Source organism: Neovison vison, chromosome 1 (assembly GCF_020171115.1).
Source record: "Neovison vison isolate M4711 chromosome 1, ASM_NN_V1, whole genome shotgun sequence".
Taxonomy (NCBI): Eukaryota; Metazoa; Chordata; class Mammalia; order Carnivora; family Mustelidae; genus Neogale; species Neogale vison.
The window spans coordinates 71,329,939-71,347,889 of NC_058091.1; the positions used below are offsets into that span (position 1 = coordinate 71,329,939).

A 17,951-nucleotide genomic window follows, 5' to 3' on the forward strand; every position below is an offset into this window, starting at 1 on the left:
ACTCTATTTGAGCTCCTCCATACAAATGCCCATCTGTGTTAAACCTCAGCAAGGGCAAATTGCCTTAAAATAGTAGGAGCTTCTAGAATGGTAATGAACTTTTTCAAAAGTTCTTTCTTTTTTATATGCTTACGTCACATCTTAATAAAGGAAGTAGCTGGGCTTATTTAAGGCTAGGATTACATTTTTATTATGGCTCAGTACTAGATATTTTTAGTGAAAGCAGAAGTTATTTTTGCCACTGTTGATTGCCTTCTAAATAATGCACACTCGCACAAAGACCAACACAGATATACACACATACGAATACAAGCACATTGGTAACTTAAGGAATAGAAATAGAATGAATGGATTGATTCTTACCATGCCTTGTATTTCAGATGCCCATTTCCAGTTACCAGTCTGTTGTACTCACCTCTATTAAATTTAAAGTAATATTTTCTCTTTATTTTGGGCCATGAAAATGGTACAGGTGAAACTTAAATAAATGAAATAGTGTTTAATTCAGAATAATAATTGAAAATATTTTAAGATTTTAAGTTTTGTGGAGTTGTTGCCTGGGACACAAAATTGTTAGTAAATACTGAAACTTGAACATGGGCATATGAAGGCTTACTCTTAAAATAAACTGCTGGTGAGTGCTGTGAAGTGTGTAAACCTGGCGATTCACAGACCTGTACCCCTGGGGCTAATAATATGTTAATTAAAAAATAAATAAAAAATAAACTGCAACTCTGTTAGAAGCCTGGAAATGTCAACTCTGTTAGCAAAGTTTATTTAAATATATATGTGTGTGTGTGTGTGTGTGTGTGTATATATATATATATATATATATATATAAAATTTATTTATTTATTTGATCTTGCATTTTTACTCTTAGATATTGGGAATGAAGTATTGTTTCTTACTTAGACCCCAGACTGTTGCCGCTCTTAATAAAGGTGCATAAGCTTTTAAGGAGCCATTGCAGAGCCCTTCACACAAAGTATTTTCAACTTCCTAAATTCATTTGAAACCCATTCCTTTAGAGAAAGCCTATGAAACTGACTTTTGCAGTATTTTGGCCAAGTCTTATAATGTTCTGGGAGATGGGAAAGGATGAGACCTATTTTGAAGTCTAGGATTTCAGAGTTAAGCCGTGAGGAGTAAGTTTAATATTGCATCCCAGCCTCTGCACCGTTTCTGCCTCATCCAGTGTCTCTTTGATAGGAGAACGCTGCCTTGACGACGACACTTACATGAAGGACTTGTATCAGCTCAATCCCAACGCCGAGTGGGTCATCAAGTCTAAGCCATCGTAGGAGACTGAAGCTGCAGAGAACCATGAGGACCTCCCGAGGCTCCTTGCTGGGGCAAGAGAGCAAATAAAAGAAACGGCAGGACTCTTCTATTGTTCACATGTACCCAACTTATGAATAGTGACACTCTGAAGCCTTAAGAAGTTACAGATTTGTGCTGCTGCCAGAATTACATTCATTAATAATACGATGAGCAAACAAAAGATCTCTAGAGTCAGAGGAAAAGGGGTTAATTAGCTTGGCGGCTCTTAGACTCTGTGAAAGGTGCCCGGATATGACAGTTTGTTTTATGTGAAAACATACTCTCTTCCCTCTCACTTTTTTTTTTTTCCCCCTAAAATCATATACATGGTAATACGTGCTTCTTCTCCTTTTTCTCCTCCTCACGTCTGCCTTTCCCCAACTAGGTTTGCTTTTTAACCGAAAAGATCACAAATACCAGGTATTTGGCAAGTCGTGAAGACAATGCATCTTAAAATAGACCGAATTCAACAGTACTCCTGTCACCAGCGAATATTAATATTCCTCCCTTTGAATCATTTGTTCAAACAATAACATCCCATTTCTCCCTGCTGTTGTATCACACGAAGTGATTCGCATTGTTTTCAGTTCATCTGACGTATGTGTGCAGAACCGTATCGGCGATCAAGCAAATAAATGGTCAGAAACCGCCATTACTGAACTCTTAAATAATTCTATATTAAGAATAAATAAAATATATCCATGTGGAATAACTGGATTATGGGTAACAAAAGAGTGAAAGCCAAATCACTTCATGTATGCTGTATTCTCCTGAGTGAAATTTATGAAGTCTTAGCTGGCTTTACCTATGGTCCTATTCGTATAAATATGCATGATAGTATAATCCGGTAATGATTAAGAATGCATTCTCCTGAAAGAGGGATTATTTTTTTCTTTTTAATTCCTAAAGAAGGCTGCAGGAAGCATTATTTTTTTCTGGGTATGACACAGTCATATGAACAAGTTTTTGTTTGTGTATTTTAGATAATCAGAGTAAATTTATTAAAATGCTGTGGAAAGTACTATTCCCAGGGCGTTTAATGTACAAACCATATTGTGACAAGAGATGAGCCTCTGAACCGTAAATTAGAGAAAAGAAGTGAGAAATGTTCAATATTTTATGAGTTTAGCGTGTAGTAAATAAAAGGTGATGTAAATGAGTGTTGCACACACTGTGTTCATGATACTTTTAGTAGTATTTTAGGGAAAATTACACATTCTCAGAAGCTCTTGATGTCATTCCAGTTAGGAGGGAAAATGCTGTTAATGAGAACAGTCGTAAATTTTTAGCCTGTAATTATAGGAGCAGCCTGTGGATATGATCACTTAAATAACATTGTTGTGATTTGTGCCATTGCTTTTTTATTTAAAAAATTTTTATAATTAAAAGCGTTTTTCTAAAGTATCTTCTCTTTGAATTATTACTTTTAATCCTCTATGTTTATGAATGTACTACATTTTTGTTTGTATTTGTGTTTTTGTTAAAAGCCACTTCTTTTATTGTTCCTGTTGCTCCTGTGTAATGTTTAAATTGGGAAGACATGTGCAAGATAAAAAACTGTTCCCGCCTTAGTTTTTTCCTTAGGCAAACTTTTGTTCTTTAGGATTTTTCAAAAACACATTGTCTTCTGTTTTTGATTTTGACAATATATATTAATTTCCTTAAATGTTTTAGTAATAGTTTAAGTTAATGAAAGCAATTAATGATATAAACTTGAAATTAACTGCTTAATACATTATAGGGTTGCACAACTTCAAAAAAAGAAGAGTGAATATAATGATTTAGATAAATGACCTTCTAAAGCATATGTCAACTTACTTTTTACCATTTTCTATTCCCCCAGTATGTGTATTGGTGATGGCAGTGGTGGGGTGGGGGCAGACACAAGAGGCTTTTGATGATGAAAAGAATGCCAGATTTTGGTAAATAAATACAAAGATGCCATTACATTTTAAGTCCCTAGAACTCATGACCCATAATCCTTGATCTTGAACAATGTTGCTTTTACACAATCAAGAAAGAGGTCTCTCTACATTTCTAAAGAGGAGTAACTTATTAGTGTAGAGCCTCAAATATAAATGGCCTGGAATTAACCCAAATGTTTTTTCTGTAATTTTTTTTTCTTAATGAACTTTAAATCTTGTGGTGGATTAATTTTTGTTTGTATGTGAGGAACCATAAAAGCAACAAATAGGGGTGCCTGGGTGCCTCAGTGGGTTAAGCCTCTGCCTTCGGCTCAGGTCATGATCCCAGGGTCCTGGGATCGAGCCCCGCATCGGGCTCTCTGCTCTGTAGGGAGCCTGCTTCCTCCTCTCTCTCTGCCTGCCTCTCTGCCTACTTGTGATCTCTGTCAGATAAATAAAGAAAAAAATCTTAAAAAAAAAAAAAAGCAACAAATATATTTGTTAAGAGTTTCAGACATTTTAATTCTTAAGAGAGTTACTGTTGAAAAGTTGAAGAGCTCGTTTATGATAGAAGATGTGTTGCCCTGTTAATATCTCAAAGATGTTTCCTCTCTTCTGAAATGGGTTATAATTATTTATAATATATATTCACTGCTGCTGTAGAGTTCAACATAGACTCCCTGCTAGCACTCTTTGGGAAAAGCGATTTATTTTACTGACTTCATGAACTTTTTCATGATTTTCTTTTCCTAATTTTTGTTAAACTGGATTTCCTGTTCTCTCTCATACTGATTGCTCATCCTCTTGATCGGTAGGTGGCAGTATTGGTCAGGGATTCCTTTGCGTCTAAACTATGGGAAGTTTAAAAGTGAACCTGAGTTCAGAGGTAAATGGTGGAGACTCAGTGCCAGGCATTTAAAGGCAGTTCGGTAGAAACATCACGGATCTCTCACTTTAATCACTGTTTTTGGAGAATTGTAAGTAATAATTAATTTAAGAGTTTCTGTGTTTCATTTATTAGTCTGCTTCTATTCTTAACCTGTGAATGGGGAGGGAGAGAGCTGAGGGATTTTTTTTTGAACCAAAGATGAGACATTTTGACGATGTCTATCTCAAGCAGAAGGATCAAGACAAGAGGAAAGACCATGAACCAGCAAAGAAAAAAAGATTAAGAAGGCATAGTGACATCTGTCGTTAGTGTATATGTGTTTGTTTCTTCATTCAACAAGCATTTACTGGGCATTTACAGATATGTGCCAGATATGTTCTACCCTTGAGATACATCAGTGAACAAAATAACAAGTAAACATGATTTAATAGGTAGAATTATCTAATATGTTGGAAGGATATAAGTGGAGTAGATACAGACAAGAGATGAACAGATGAAAACAAACTGGTTTGAGATGCAGAGAGATTCCAAGTGGAGAGAAAGGTTCCCTGTTGGAGTAAACAATCTCTCATTGCACCTCTAATAAAGATTTGAAGGAAGTGAGAAAATTATCATGTGGCGATCTGGGAGACGAGCATTCCAGACAGAGGGAATAACTATAACAAAGGCCCCAAAGCCGCTGTCTGCTTGGCTTACCGAAGGTTAGCAAGGGTACCAGTAGGGCTGGAGTGGAGTGAAGCAGGGAAGATTAATGGATGAGATCAGAGAGGTGACCTTGGGATAGGGATGGGTGATGAGATCAACGCTTTGTGCTAGGACAACTATAATTCATTGTTTAAGACCGTGTTGAGAATGAAACCGGGCACCATTGGTAAGGGTAGTAGCTCTGGAGTGATAAGAAGTGGTCAGATTCCGGATATAGCTTTAAAGGTTGAGTCTGTAGGCTTTCTGGTATGAGAGAAAGAAAATGCATTGTGAATCAAGACAAATCACAACATTTTTTACTTGAGCAATTGGAAGTATGGAGCTTCCAACCACAGAAATAGGGAAGATGAAGGCAAATTGGGTATTCTGAGGGAGTCAGGATTCAGGACTTCCATCGTGGGTGTGTTGAATTTGAGATGCCTGTTGGGCACCCAAGTGGCAATGTTGAATAAGCAGTTATTTGTGCAGATGGTAGGAAAGTGGTCTGGGCTAGGGTCAGTGGCATCTACATGGACTTTTAACTTTAACCATGAGCCTGCCTGAGATCACCAAAGGAGAGAATGTGAATATAGTAAAGAAAATCACCAAGAGGTGAGCCTTGGAGATGTCTAATGTTAGAGGTTAGGAAGAGGAGAAGGAACCAGCAAAGACACTGAAAAGAAATGACCTTTGAGATAATGAAGAGACTGTGAGGTACCAGTGACCAAGAGAAGAAAGGCAACCAAACAGAGGAGAGAAATTTTCATGTCAGATCCTACTTACAACTGACCTGAGGAGATGGCCGGGAATTGACCCCCTGGCTTTACTATGTAGAGGTCACTGCCAACTTGATGAGCAGTTTCAGTAAAGTGATAGGGTGGAAGACAGATTATAGCCAGGTTGAGAGAGAATGAGAGAGAAATCCAAGAGTGAGTATTGGACAAATCTTAAAATTCTGCGATGCAAGGGAGCAAACAAATGAGACATTAGCTAGCAGAAGTAGGTGGTGTACTGAGGGCCTTGAATGCTGGGCTAAATAGTTTTTGGAATTTATGCAATTATATAATACATTAAGAAGTGACATGGGTACTGGAGCTAGACCACCTGGGTTGGCTAATGTGACCTAAGATAAGTCACTTAGATCTCATTTTCTACTTTGTATAATGAAAATAATAGGAATATTTACTTCTTGGCAGCTTACAGAATCAATTCATAAAAAGGGCACAGTAGGCCCAGCAGCATGACTAGTTTTATTAAGAGTATAGCAGTCAGTATTATCAGATACAATATAATTTGCTATCTCATTCGGGGATGTTGACTTCAAAGTCATATTATTTTTCCACCTAGAAATCACTGGCTGTAATACTTTGTCAGGGTAACTGTGATACTGTAAAGGGCAAAAATAATTCCATAGTAAGTTTTCTCTAGTTAAAGGTGAAAGCAATTTTAAATTGGACTTGTCTCATTTAAAGTAACCTGGTCTGGGAGACAGAATTCTCTCTGCATCTCGGACCAGGAAGTCCAAGAGGAAAACAAACTGGTTTGAGATGCAAAGAATCCTGTCCCCTTAGGCCAGATCCCAGAAGAAAACAAATTCTTACCTAGTTTCTTTTCTTACCTGATACCTTGCTTGCCCAAAAGATAATCCTGGGCATCTGCAGTTGGTGTTAGCTGCTCCTGCTGACAGAGGTCCCACTCCACTGTTTTGCTTTTTCTGGGTTTGTGATTTCTCAAATTTTATATTTAATCTAGCAATAGTAATTTTCCTTCCATTTCACTTGGCCTGACATCTTAGAATCTGGACTTGGCATCCAGCTTCTTTTTCACTTCTAACCTGAAGCATTACATGGTGTAACTTGTCTCTGATACAAAGGGTATTACATAAAACATTAGAATTCCCCTCCCTCCATGTATCTATTTCTTAAACTCCTTAAGATTTCTGAGAAGGGTTTCATGAGCTATTTTCACACATAGCTGCGTTCAGTAATAAGGAAAACAAATTGGTTGCCAGAAAAGCCACTTCTCTGATATTTCCAGCGAAAGCCAGTACTCACTGACTTTGTCAAAAGCGAGCTTTTTATCTTGAGATTTCAAGTCTTGATTTCTCAACCAAAGGAACTCCGATAAGCTTCAGAGAAAGCAGTCTACTCTCCGCTGTCTTTACTCTTCTTTTGATGTTCACCCCTTGTTGCATGTGAACATCTCCGTTCTTGTGGCATCTCCTATAGCTTTTACAAAATGGCGGCTTTCATGTAATCTCTACCTTAAGTCCCATTCCCCTTCAGCCAGGGCCAAAGTGAACAAAGAACTTAACCCTGGACTGAAGGACATAAGGACAGTCGCAGAGAGTGGCCCAGTTCTGAACAGATCAGTTAACGTTTTCTATCTTTCACCTGAGAATAGTCTTTCACAAAAAGGAAGTGATTTAATCATTACATGTGTCTTTAAAACTCTCATTTCAATATGAGAACTCTTAGGGCATCTTAGCTTTGGTTGCTTGTATCACCCAGTTTCTTTTAGGCAAGAGAAAATTCTGAGAATAGGAAGAATTAACTATTGGGAGATTATGCATCACCTTTAGTCCAAGAACCTGGGAACACATTCTAGGACATGCCTCTTTCATCTTCAAACTTGTCTTCAGGTTAAAAATGGGGAAGGGATTAACATTCTTTATTCTTAAATTATTAGACATTATTAGATAATGCCTTAAAATATACTGTGAGTTCCTTAGAAAATGTTATTATAAGGAATATTTGAAAGGTTCAGAAAAAAAAATGGTTCTCCATTGGTTCTCAATTTCCTCCTTTTCTTTCCAAATATATCAGTGCTTGCTATCTGCTACACTGTGCTTTATATGTCAGTGATGTAAAAATCAATCATCTGATGCATGGCCAGAGAACACCAGATTTAGATTTGTGGATACCATTAATATGGGCTGGTGATAGGGAACGTATTCTCAGCAAATGGACTCCCTGTTCCATGCGGAGTCTGTTTCTCCTTCTTCCTCAGTTTCTCTCCCTGCTTGTGCTCTTATGTTCTTTCTCTCTCTCAAATGAATAAAATCTTTAAAAAAAAAAAAAGACCCTTGGGAGAAGATGATAGTGTTTTGCATTGTACCCCAGAATGGGAAGTACTGGTTCGGAATGAAGGGATTGGGGCAAGAGAGAAAGGAGTATTATGAGTGTGATAGGGAGAGACAATGAGGATATGTTGAACTTGAGATGTATGAAAAGCTTAAAGAGAAATGAGGTCTCTTTTAAGAAATATTTCCCTGAGAGATATATATTTAAAACATATTTGCTTGGGGGTGATGGTTAAAGCCATTGGAGCCAAGGAATCATCCCCCGGACATGTAGGGCCATGAGAGGGCTAAGAACAACTTTGAAGTATCCCACCACTTCAGGGATGCAAAATAGAAGAGATGACTTAGAAGGGATGGTTCAATCCAGAAGAGTAAAAATTAGAGGTCAGGGAAGACAAGAGATTTAACAAGTAAGAAATGGTCAGTTTTGTCAAATAATTGAGAGAAGTGAACCAGATGAAGACCCAGTAGAAACCAATAAAGCTGAAGTTTACACGTGCAGGGCTGGCTGACCTTCTAGAAAGCAAGTTGTTTTGGAATGATGGGAAGACAGAAGCCCATTGTAATAGGCCAAGATGTACATAGGAACCAGAAGCTATGAATTTAGTTGGGATTGTTGGGGAAGGGTCAAAACAATAAGGTTTATTGCGGTTTTCTTTTCTTTTTTTTCTTTCCCTTTCATATTTTGTCTGGGTGGAGTGGAGGGGAGGGCCTTGATCATAAAATAGTTTTCACACGTAATTCCTGATACTTAATATTACCCATATTTCTTTCTATAGTTAATTCAAGAACATCTTGCCTCCTATTATCTAAAATAATACTCAAAATAATTGAGTAACTTTTGAAGAAAACTTACCATGATAAACGTGAAAAAATCCCTAAGAACGTTGTTTGTCCTTATGAGATGCCATTAATTTTGTTTTTGTGATTTTTTTTTATTTTTTTTTTAAAGATTTTATTTATTTATTTGACAGACAGAGATTACAAGTAGGCAGAGAGGCAGTCAGAGAGAGGAGGAAGCAGGCTCCCTGCTGAGCAGAGAGCCTGATGTGGGGCTCGATCCCAGGACCCTGGGATCATGACCTGAGCTGAAGGCAGAGGCTTTAACCCACTGAGCCACCCAGGCGCCCCTGTTTTTGTGATTTTTAAATTTAAGGCTCTTTCCTAAATTGAAAGGCAATGATTATTTTAACATTACTTCATTTTTTCCATATAGTTGATGCATAGTGTTACATTTGTTGCATGTGTACAACATAGGGATTCCATATCTCTACACCTTATGCTATGCTTACCATAGCTGTGGCTAACATCTGTCACCACTGAATGCTGTTATATCACTGACTGTATTCTCTATGCTGTACCTTTTATTCCCATGAGTTATTCATTTCAACAGTGGAAGCCTGGGTCTCCCACTCACCCTCCCCCGTTGTATCCCTCTCCCACCTCCACCTGCCCCCCGCCACCAGCCAGGAGTTTGTTCTCTATATCTATAGGTCTGATTCTTTAAAGCAGATGCTTTTAAAATAAGCTTGTTTGGAAGCTGGTGTCCAAGAGGCTGATGATTTGATATACTGAGTTTGTCCCATGTGAGCAGCACTTTGAAAATACCCTTGGTTGGAAGAGATCATTCTCTCTCTCACTGCTTTTCTGCATTGCTGCATGTAATAAGAGTCATTGCTCTGCCCACTATAATCTGTATAGCAAAACCTGGGAAATATATGTTAGATAAATTGGAAAACATGATGCTATCTGAAACAAGATGAAGACAAGTGTTATAAGCTTCATTTCCAAATCTTAATTCTTGAGAAACAGAATGTGTTGAAGTGATATATAATTCTGTTCAAGTTTTTACTCACCCTCTAAAATGATTTTTACAAAGTACTACATATTTTTACATAGGAAACTAAAATTTTTATCATAAGCTTAAATAACTGTGAAGGAATTCTAATACTTTATCATGTTTCAGGTAAAATTTAGTGCCATAGTGATTTGATACAGTTATCTGTTTTTTAAAAAAATACATAAAAGCTCTTGGTTAATAGCAAGAAATTCTGCATCATTGCTTTTTTCCTATTTCCATTGTACTTCCTCCTTAGAAATTTATCTTAATGTAATATATTCAGTGGCATAGATTAATTACATTTCTCTGCAGCACAGTAAGTATATATTGAAGTAAAAGATCAAATAACAAAAATCATTACAAATTAATACAAATTAATAAATACAAAATTTCAATTTTATTGAAAATGGGGTTCTTAGTGAGAAAAAGTTCTTAGTTTTTTCTTAACTGTCAATAGGTAGATATAACTTACTCCTAATAAATTTAACTCAATTCTATTTTTCAATTTATTTATTTATTTATTTATTTATTTATTTACATATATAAATATGTAGGCATTGAGAAAGTTAACATACACATGTAAATTAGAATTTTAAAACTTAGTTATAGCAGTGATACAGTTTTTAAAACTCCTTTAAAGTTCATTATATGCTAAAAAGTAATCTTTACCAAAATTATTTGTGATCTACCAGCTAATTGGTCCTTCTTCATAATTGTTGAAAGCAAATGGTTTGGAACAATTTGACTCATATACTGATTTGTTAGCTCAGTTGTTACAGTAATTCATTTTGTCAATTTCTGAGAAGTATGCCGGAAAATGATTACTGAGAAAAGAGTATAAAAATATTTGAGGTTCTTGTATATATTGTCAAACAGATTTTTAGGAAAGTTGTACTTATTTATGTACTTCTATCAATGGCAGTCAATTGATAATCTCAATGTCTTCTCCCTACCACTATTTTCTTTAACTTTCATTAATTTCATGGTTGAAGAAGTTGTATTTCACTGCTTTAATTTACCTTTTGTGGGTAATTATATCTAATTATGTGTCATATATTGTGAATTCGCAAAATCAGGAAAGGTAGCTCTATATAGTCTTTGTTCCTCTATTATAGAAATAGGTATGTGGATCTATAATATTTAATCTATTTACATAGGATACTTAGATTTATGACATTTTTGTATTAAATGAAAATAAATGTGTAGTAAATATTTAATATAAATATTATAGAAGGGCACCTGACCCATAGTAAGTAATATAAATGTCATTGGCATCAGCGTCATCATTATCACCAGTGGGAAATATTTTCCTTAGTTTGGGTTTGAATAATTTGATTTTTTTAAAACAAGAAATCTTCCTGTTTTTTTTTTTTTCCATATTGTTTATCTAGGTGTTCTTGAGTTCTTTTGAACTGAGAGGCCATTATTTAACAAAGACAGTTTCCTTAGAAATATAGATTGTCCATCCTTGGGAAGATAGTGTTTAGAATAATGATGATCCTCTCCATCTCCTTTAACTTGTTGATTTGAGTGTAGGAATTGCTAAAGAGGATTTCCTTTTTTAGGAATTCCTTTTCAGCTATTTTGCATTCAACTTGAGGTTTCCTGACTATCTGTCCTTTTCTATAAAGTTACACAATATTTAAAACTGGGACATCCTATATCAAAAATACATACAAATAAACTCATGGGCATAGGAGTGAGTCTCAAATTTTAATGACCAGTGTGGCATGGGCACTGACACAGCAGAATAGATACGGTATTTCACTGCAGACCTAATTTTGCACCGGACTGGTGACATCACCTGAAAATTAGGCCAAATGTGGGTTAAGAAGCACTTGAGTATTTGGAGAGTAGTATATATATTTGAGATGTTAATGTGGTTTCTCAAACTTATAAAAAACAACATGTATTTAAATGTGGGGTATATCTGAATGCAATTTTTATGGAACTGTTCTTCATTTGGTTAGGGAATTATGGAGGTAATAATAAAGAATAAGGAAAATGAACTTTCTAGGTAGAGAAATACAATGACTAAGATTCCAGAGATATGTGGTTAGTAAATAAAAAAAATAGTAAAACAAACAAAAAGCACCAAAAAACCTCTCAGCCTCAGGACAACATACGATCAACAAAAAGCACCAAAAAACCTCTCAGCCTCAGGACAACATACGATCATTCCAGATTGAGGATCCTTTGGTATCTGACCTCAAACGGTTAGAAGAACTCGCATATCTCTGAATGGGTGCAAAGGTAGCAGATGACCTCCAAGGATGGTAAGTACAAAGACAAAGATTTAGGAGGAACATTAATTCACATTTAAAAAGTAAAATATATTGCTTTGGGTCTGAACCTACAGTAGAAACTTGGCAGACACTCTGAAGATTGTTCCATGAAGACAAAGACCCAGGGATCTTTTTGTGGCCAAAAAGCAAACTGAGCAAAAGGTAGGCTTATCAAATACAGAAAAAAACCCCAAACCCAGCAGAGACTATACTCCATGGAGCTTTGGTAAACCCGCTCTTATGCGAAGTCCAGGTACTGTAAGTGTGGCCATTTCTGTGAATGCACTGTGTAAATTTGTACACCTTATCTAGTGAACATCAGCTATGTTGATGGCAGTGGGGGAGATGCTGTTTTAATGTAAGCAGAGCAAGTCTGCACTTGGGTTTGTAGTGGCAGCATCCCCTGTGGAAGAGATCATGATTCTCCAGCTCAAGAATATGAAGACCAAGAGGTGAAAACCTTACAAATCATTATGTTGTATGAGTTGTGGATTGGTGAATGTGCGGCGAGCATTAAGCTAAGTGTTAAAGTAGATAATTTATCCAGGAATGAGACCGTCAACACGTTAGAACACAGGCTTCTTTTGCTCATCTGGTAGCTGCAGTGTTTAATGCAGTAATTGGCAAATGGTAGGTGATCAGTGAATATTGGGGGCTCATAAACACCTCGAGTTTATGCACATGTAACATAAGTAGGATACTGAAAAGGCTTCAAAGAAGACAGGCAGGTTTAGCCACAACCAAGGCATAATTAGCTTAAAGAAGCTGGTATCTTTGTCGTGTTTAAAGTTGTCATCATGGAAGAGGTCCGTGTCACCCCATTAGGCATTTGGCAGATTTCTGGGTCAGGTGCTGGGAGGCAATGTCCTCACATAGCCATTTTTCTATTTAATTCATTTATTATTTTTGTACGTAGATACAGACAACATACTCAAATGTCAATAGGATACAGCCTGCTCCTGCAGGAAATAACGATGTGATTAGCATTTGTTGGGTACTTCCTTCATACCAGGCCATGTGTCAGGTGTTTTATATACATTGCTATTTAATTTTCACAGTCCCTCTAAGAGGGTGATATTTTTGTCCCCAGTTTTGTCAGTGAGGAGCTTTCTCCAGCAAGTTCAGTGAAGCAGCTGCATTGGGATTGAAACTGATGACAGAGCGCATACCACTCAACGTAGGGCACAATGTTTACAAACCAATCTGGGAGGTAAAACCACAGTGTTTAAGTCCTATGTCACTTCAGAGGAGAGAGAAGAGACATCCTCATGAGATGGTGCCTGGCAGGCCAAGACGGTCATGCTTAGTACCTTCAAGGGTACTTGTAGCTCTGGAGATAAGAGATCGTTCACAGCCAGCGAGCATTCTGTGACTCTATTTATGAGATATTATGTCAGCTGGGACTAATTCAACAATATAGCACTGGTGATCTTTTTAAGGCAGTAATGCTATGATTTCCAAATGCCTGGCTGGGATTTAAAAGACTCAAACTTCCCTAATACCAGGCTTCCATGAGACATATGTCAATATCCACATGTGTTTTCTGGTAAGGAACCAACATATACCAGAGAAGCCCCACTCTGAACATCCCCAAGTGGACATCATCTTGTAACCTTTACTACGATCCATGTCCTTTCAGCTTCCCAGACTAAAATCTAATTTAAGATCTGGGAGTCTGAGCATGTATTCTGACCAGTTCCCAAATCAAGTTCTTGAGGCCTGTGTCTGATTTCTTTTTCCAACAGTTAGATCTTAGAAAAAGGGCATTCCGTTCTGAGGAAATCATGAGGAGGCCCAGAAAAAGGAAGCAGAAGGAATAGCAAGTGGTGTGTTGTGGCCATGGGTAGGGAACGAGAGAGAGAGAGAAGGAAAAGGTAAGTTGGACACACTTTAGGATCCCTATTGAATCTCCAGTTTCCCTTCCCTGAGGCATCTTTGTGGTGTGAGACTTGCCATGTCTAATTGGACCAAGAGTGGACACTTGATTTGAGATGGACAAGTTTTGTTTTGTTTTGTTTTGTTTTTTTCCTGGGACTTTAGAATTTAGAGCAAGCATCTTCTTGTTAGTCTCCACACCTAACTGAGGTTGTATTGGGGACACTTAGGGTTTCCTTATCCCATCGTGGGGACTGAGCAGAGAAAGGGGAGGTTTTTCAAAATCAGGGTGGGTAATGGGGAGGTAAAATCTTTTTCGTATGAGGGTGGCACGTAATGAATCTTGTCTAGTCTGCCAAAGACATCTAATCCTTCTTAGTTCTGAAAATTGCTAAATTCATCTTATGTCAGCCATTCTAAGTGCCTCCTTTAATGTACTTTGCTGAAATGAAACGAAAGTACTTCTTTTCCATAGGATTAAATGCACTCAGCCCAGCCTGAGTTTATGGGGCATCAAAAACAAAGAATGTCAGGTAAGCGATTCTTCAGTTCCCCTCCATTCCGACAAGGCTTGGTCATGTAGACATGTTTCTTTTTCCTATCCTTGACTTACACTTACCCTTTGCTTTTGGAGAATTAGATTATCTTTTATTTTATTTTATTTATTTTTTGAGGGGGTCTAATCATGTGCGACTTAAAAGCTGTGGCAGTCCAAATCTGTTGGAAAGCTCGGAAACCTGGGCTCTCTGGGTCTTGATAATATCTAATGAGATTATCTGCAGAATTTCATTTGTTGACAATGGCGGTCTTGTTATTTTTAAGTGGTTCTTTTTCATACTCCAACAATGCCCTCTGGAGAAGGCTGCAGACAGCTTCTTCCCACGTTTCATTTAAGGAGGGTGAATGTGCCTATGCTTTCACAGAGAGGACAGCTGCAGCCCCAAGAGTATGGCCAGTGTTCCCTTTTATCCTCCTCCTCGTGTGCTGTCAGATTCCTGGTGACAGGGAGCCAGACACTCTAGGAGATGAGCTGCTCTCAGCACATCAATCCTGTCATTCTCCCCTTGGCTCCCGCCTTCACCTACCCTTGCCTGCTCTCAGGCTGCTCTTGGCTAACGCACGTTGACTGCAACACAATTCCTCCATCCATGCTTGAGTCACAGGCGAGTATGTTCTGTCTTTGATAAAGATGACTTGGTATTGACCCTAACATTCCCTGTGCTGCTTCCTTGATGGCCTCTTTTCTGCCTCCCTTACCTTTCACGGTGCTCTTTGCAATTCTTTGAAAGGTATCAAACTGATGAACATATAAGAAAAAAAAAAGGACAGAGGGCACCTGGATGGCTCCATGGGTTAAAGCCTCTGCCTTCGGCTCAGGTCATGATCTCAGGGTCCTGGGATCGAGCCCTGCATCTGGCTCTCTGCTCAGCAGGGAGCCTGCTTCCCCCCCCCTCTCTCTCTGCCTACCTCTCTGCCTACTTGTGATCACTGTCTGTCAAATTAAAAAAAAAAAGAGCAATAAATAACATTAGTAATAACAGAGGCCTTTGGGTATTTATTCTAGTTCATCTCCCATGTTAGCCCTTGATAAGCATTTTCTCCTTAAATTCTGAAACCATGGTGAGGTATTTCTATAATTATCTCAATTTTCAGAGTCACCGAGACTCAAGAGTTCACGTGACTTTCCCACTGGTAAACCTAGTAAGTGACAGAGACAGGACCTGAAGCCATGTGTCCTGCCCACATCGACGCTTCCACACACAGTACTGTGATAGCTCACTGCTTGGGGACATGAAGAAAAACACTTTGGAGAATGATCTACGTTGCTCATTTTCATAGTATTTGGTCTTCGGCAGCCAAGAGTCCCAGTGGTGATTTTTGTTTCTCGTTTCACTGTCACCGAAATCCAGGAGCCAACATTCTCTCTGAGCTCGTAATCATGTCTTATCTCCTTTAGCAAGAGGTATTGGACAGATGTGTCTTCCAGACCTCATAAGACAGTGCAGAGGTTAGCTACTATCTCTACAGATTATCTCACCGTGCTTGTGTCAATATTTTATTGTTTTTTAAATATGTTGTGTTAGATATAATCAGTACCTTTCCTTCCTTTGAAGCAGTCTCTGTAATTTTGTGATGGGAACAGGCAGCTGAAGTCTGACTCAGTGTTACAACGCAGGAGCCAGTACAATCTGCACGGTCAGCTCACTGCTTTAGATGTGTGCTCAGTGGATCATTGTAAGACGCAGGAAAGGCTGGTCATAATACGATCTTCATTTTCAGAAAAGAGACTACAGCTTAGTATAATAGCAAACCTCTGTCACCTGTTATTGTACGTTCTCCCAACTGGTCATTTCGCACGTCTTCACACTCTCACTTTCTTTTTCCACATTATTTCAAGAGTGATAGGCTTTAAAATGTAAATCTGATCAGGCCACTTCCTTGTGTAAGTCCCCTGAGGGGTCTCCAGTTTCCCTTGGAACCAGGTCCAGAAACCTGAATGTGGTTTAGGAGAGTTGTTATGTCTTACCCCTGACTAAGTTCTCAGCCTTGTGTGTCACCTCTTAACTCAAAACTTCTCTAGCCCTCTTCTGCTGGGTTGTCTTCCCATCTCTAGTATACGCCTATTCTTTTTTTTTTTAATTATTAAGTTTTTATTTATTTGACAGACAGTCAGTAAGAGAGGGAACACAAGCAGGGGGAGCGGCAGAGGGAGAGGAAGAGGCAAGGAGCCAATGGGGCTCGAACCCAGGACCCTGGATCATGACCTGAGTAGAAGGCAGACACTTAATGACTGAGCCATGCAGGCATCCCTAGTATATGCCTATTCAAGTAGAGATCATATTGTCTGGCTTTCGAGTTATCTGAAAACAAGCCTGAGCTTCTGTTTGGCTATCCCTTATTGTGCCTGATATACTGGAAATACAGCAGTTTTATCATGTCTCTTCAGCAGCTGGCTGATAATGCTCTGTTTCACATACCAACCCAGAAAAGCATCTTCCTCATGTGCTTGAAGGTTGAAGTATGACCTCTCAAAGATGTCCAATCGCAATCCTCAGGATTTATGAATGTTCCTTTATATAGCAAAAAAGACTTTGCAGAAGTGATTAAATTAAGGATCTTGAGATGGGGAGATTATCCTGGATAATCTGGGTTGCCCTAAGGTATCACAGGAGTCTTTATGAAAGGAGGCAGGAGATGGAAGCAAGTGGTAGATGTGACAACAGAAGCAAGAGGTTGGAGTGATAAGGAAGGGACTAGGAGCCAAAGATTATAGGCAACATCGAGAAGCCAGAAAAAAGGCATGGAACCAGCTTCTCCCTGAACCCTCCAGAAGAACACATCTGTGCTGACAACTTGATTTTAGACTTCTGACTAAGAGAATAAATGTGTGTTGTCTTCTGCCACTAAGTTTATGGTAATTTGTTAAAGTAGCAGTAAGAAACTAACACAGTACACACTCAACTTTCAAGAGTCTTCATAACCAAGAAATAGAAGTCATTCATTCAACAAATACCTATTGAGTACTGGGCACCCTACTTTGGACATTGCCCTTAATGGTCTTTATATTCTAACAGAGGGAGATAGAAAATAAATAATAAATAGCTTGTTGGAATTATAAGTGCTTTGTATTTAGAGAGAGGAAAAAAAGAATGGGAGAATTATAATTTTAAATGAGGTGGTCAATATGAGAGTCAGTGAAAAAATGAGTAATGTGAAAGAGTTAGACATATGGACATATGAAAGGGCATTCTCCAGGCAGATAGACAAACCAGTATAAAGACCATGAAAAGGGATGTACGTGGCATGTTTGTGGAATGACAAGAAGCCAGTACAGCTGAGGCAAAATAGGCCGGAGCAGAGTAGTAGGATAATGAGGTCAGAGACATAATAGTAGAGCCAATTTTATAGGGTATTTCTTTGGATAAAGAGGGTTAGTCTTGAAGGGTTTTGAGCAAAGGCATAAGATGTACTAAAGGGACGCTTGGGTGGCTAGTTGGTTGGGTGACTGGCCCTTGATTTCACCTTAGGATCTCAGCTCAGGTCTTGATCTCAGTGTTGTGAGTTCAAGTCC

The 17,951-nt window shown here is 38.2% G+C and overlaps 1 protein-coding gene across 5 annotated transcripts in view; it reads left to right on the plus strand.

The window, feature by feature from the left end:
• ARHGAP18 (Rho GTPase activating protein 18) overlaps positions 1 to 2,724 on the plus strand; it is a 194,347-nt gene extending 191,623 nt beyond the window's left edge. For 4 of the 5 annotated variants that reach the window (XM_044249111.1, XM_044249101.1, XM_044249119.1 and 1 more), the window contains one exon: positions 1,210 to 2,724. In XM_044249111.1, the coding sequence (XP_044105046.1) occupies positions 1,210 to 1,301 (92 nt within the window). In that variant the 3' untranslated portion in view covers positions 1,302 to 2,724. The remainder of the gene's footprint in view (positions 1 to 1,209) is intronic. The other variant, XM_044249136.1, reaches the window with a different exon arrangement.
• Positions 2,725 to 17,951: the final 15,227 nt, after the last annotated feature.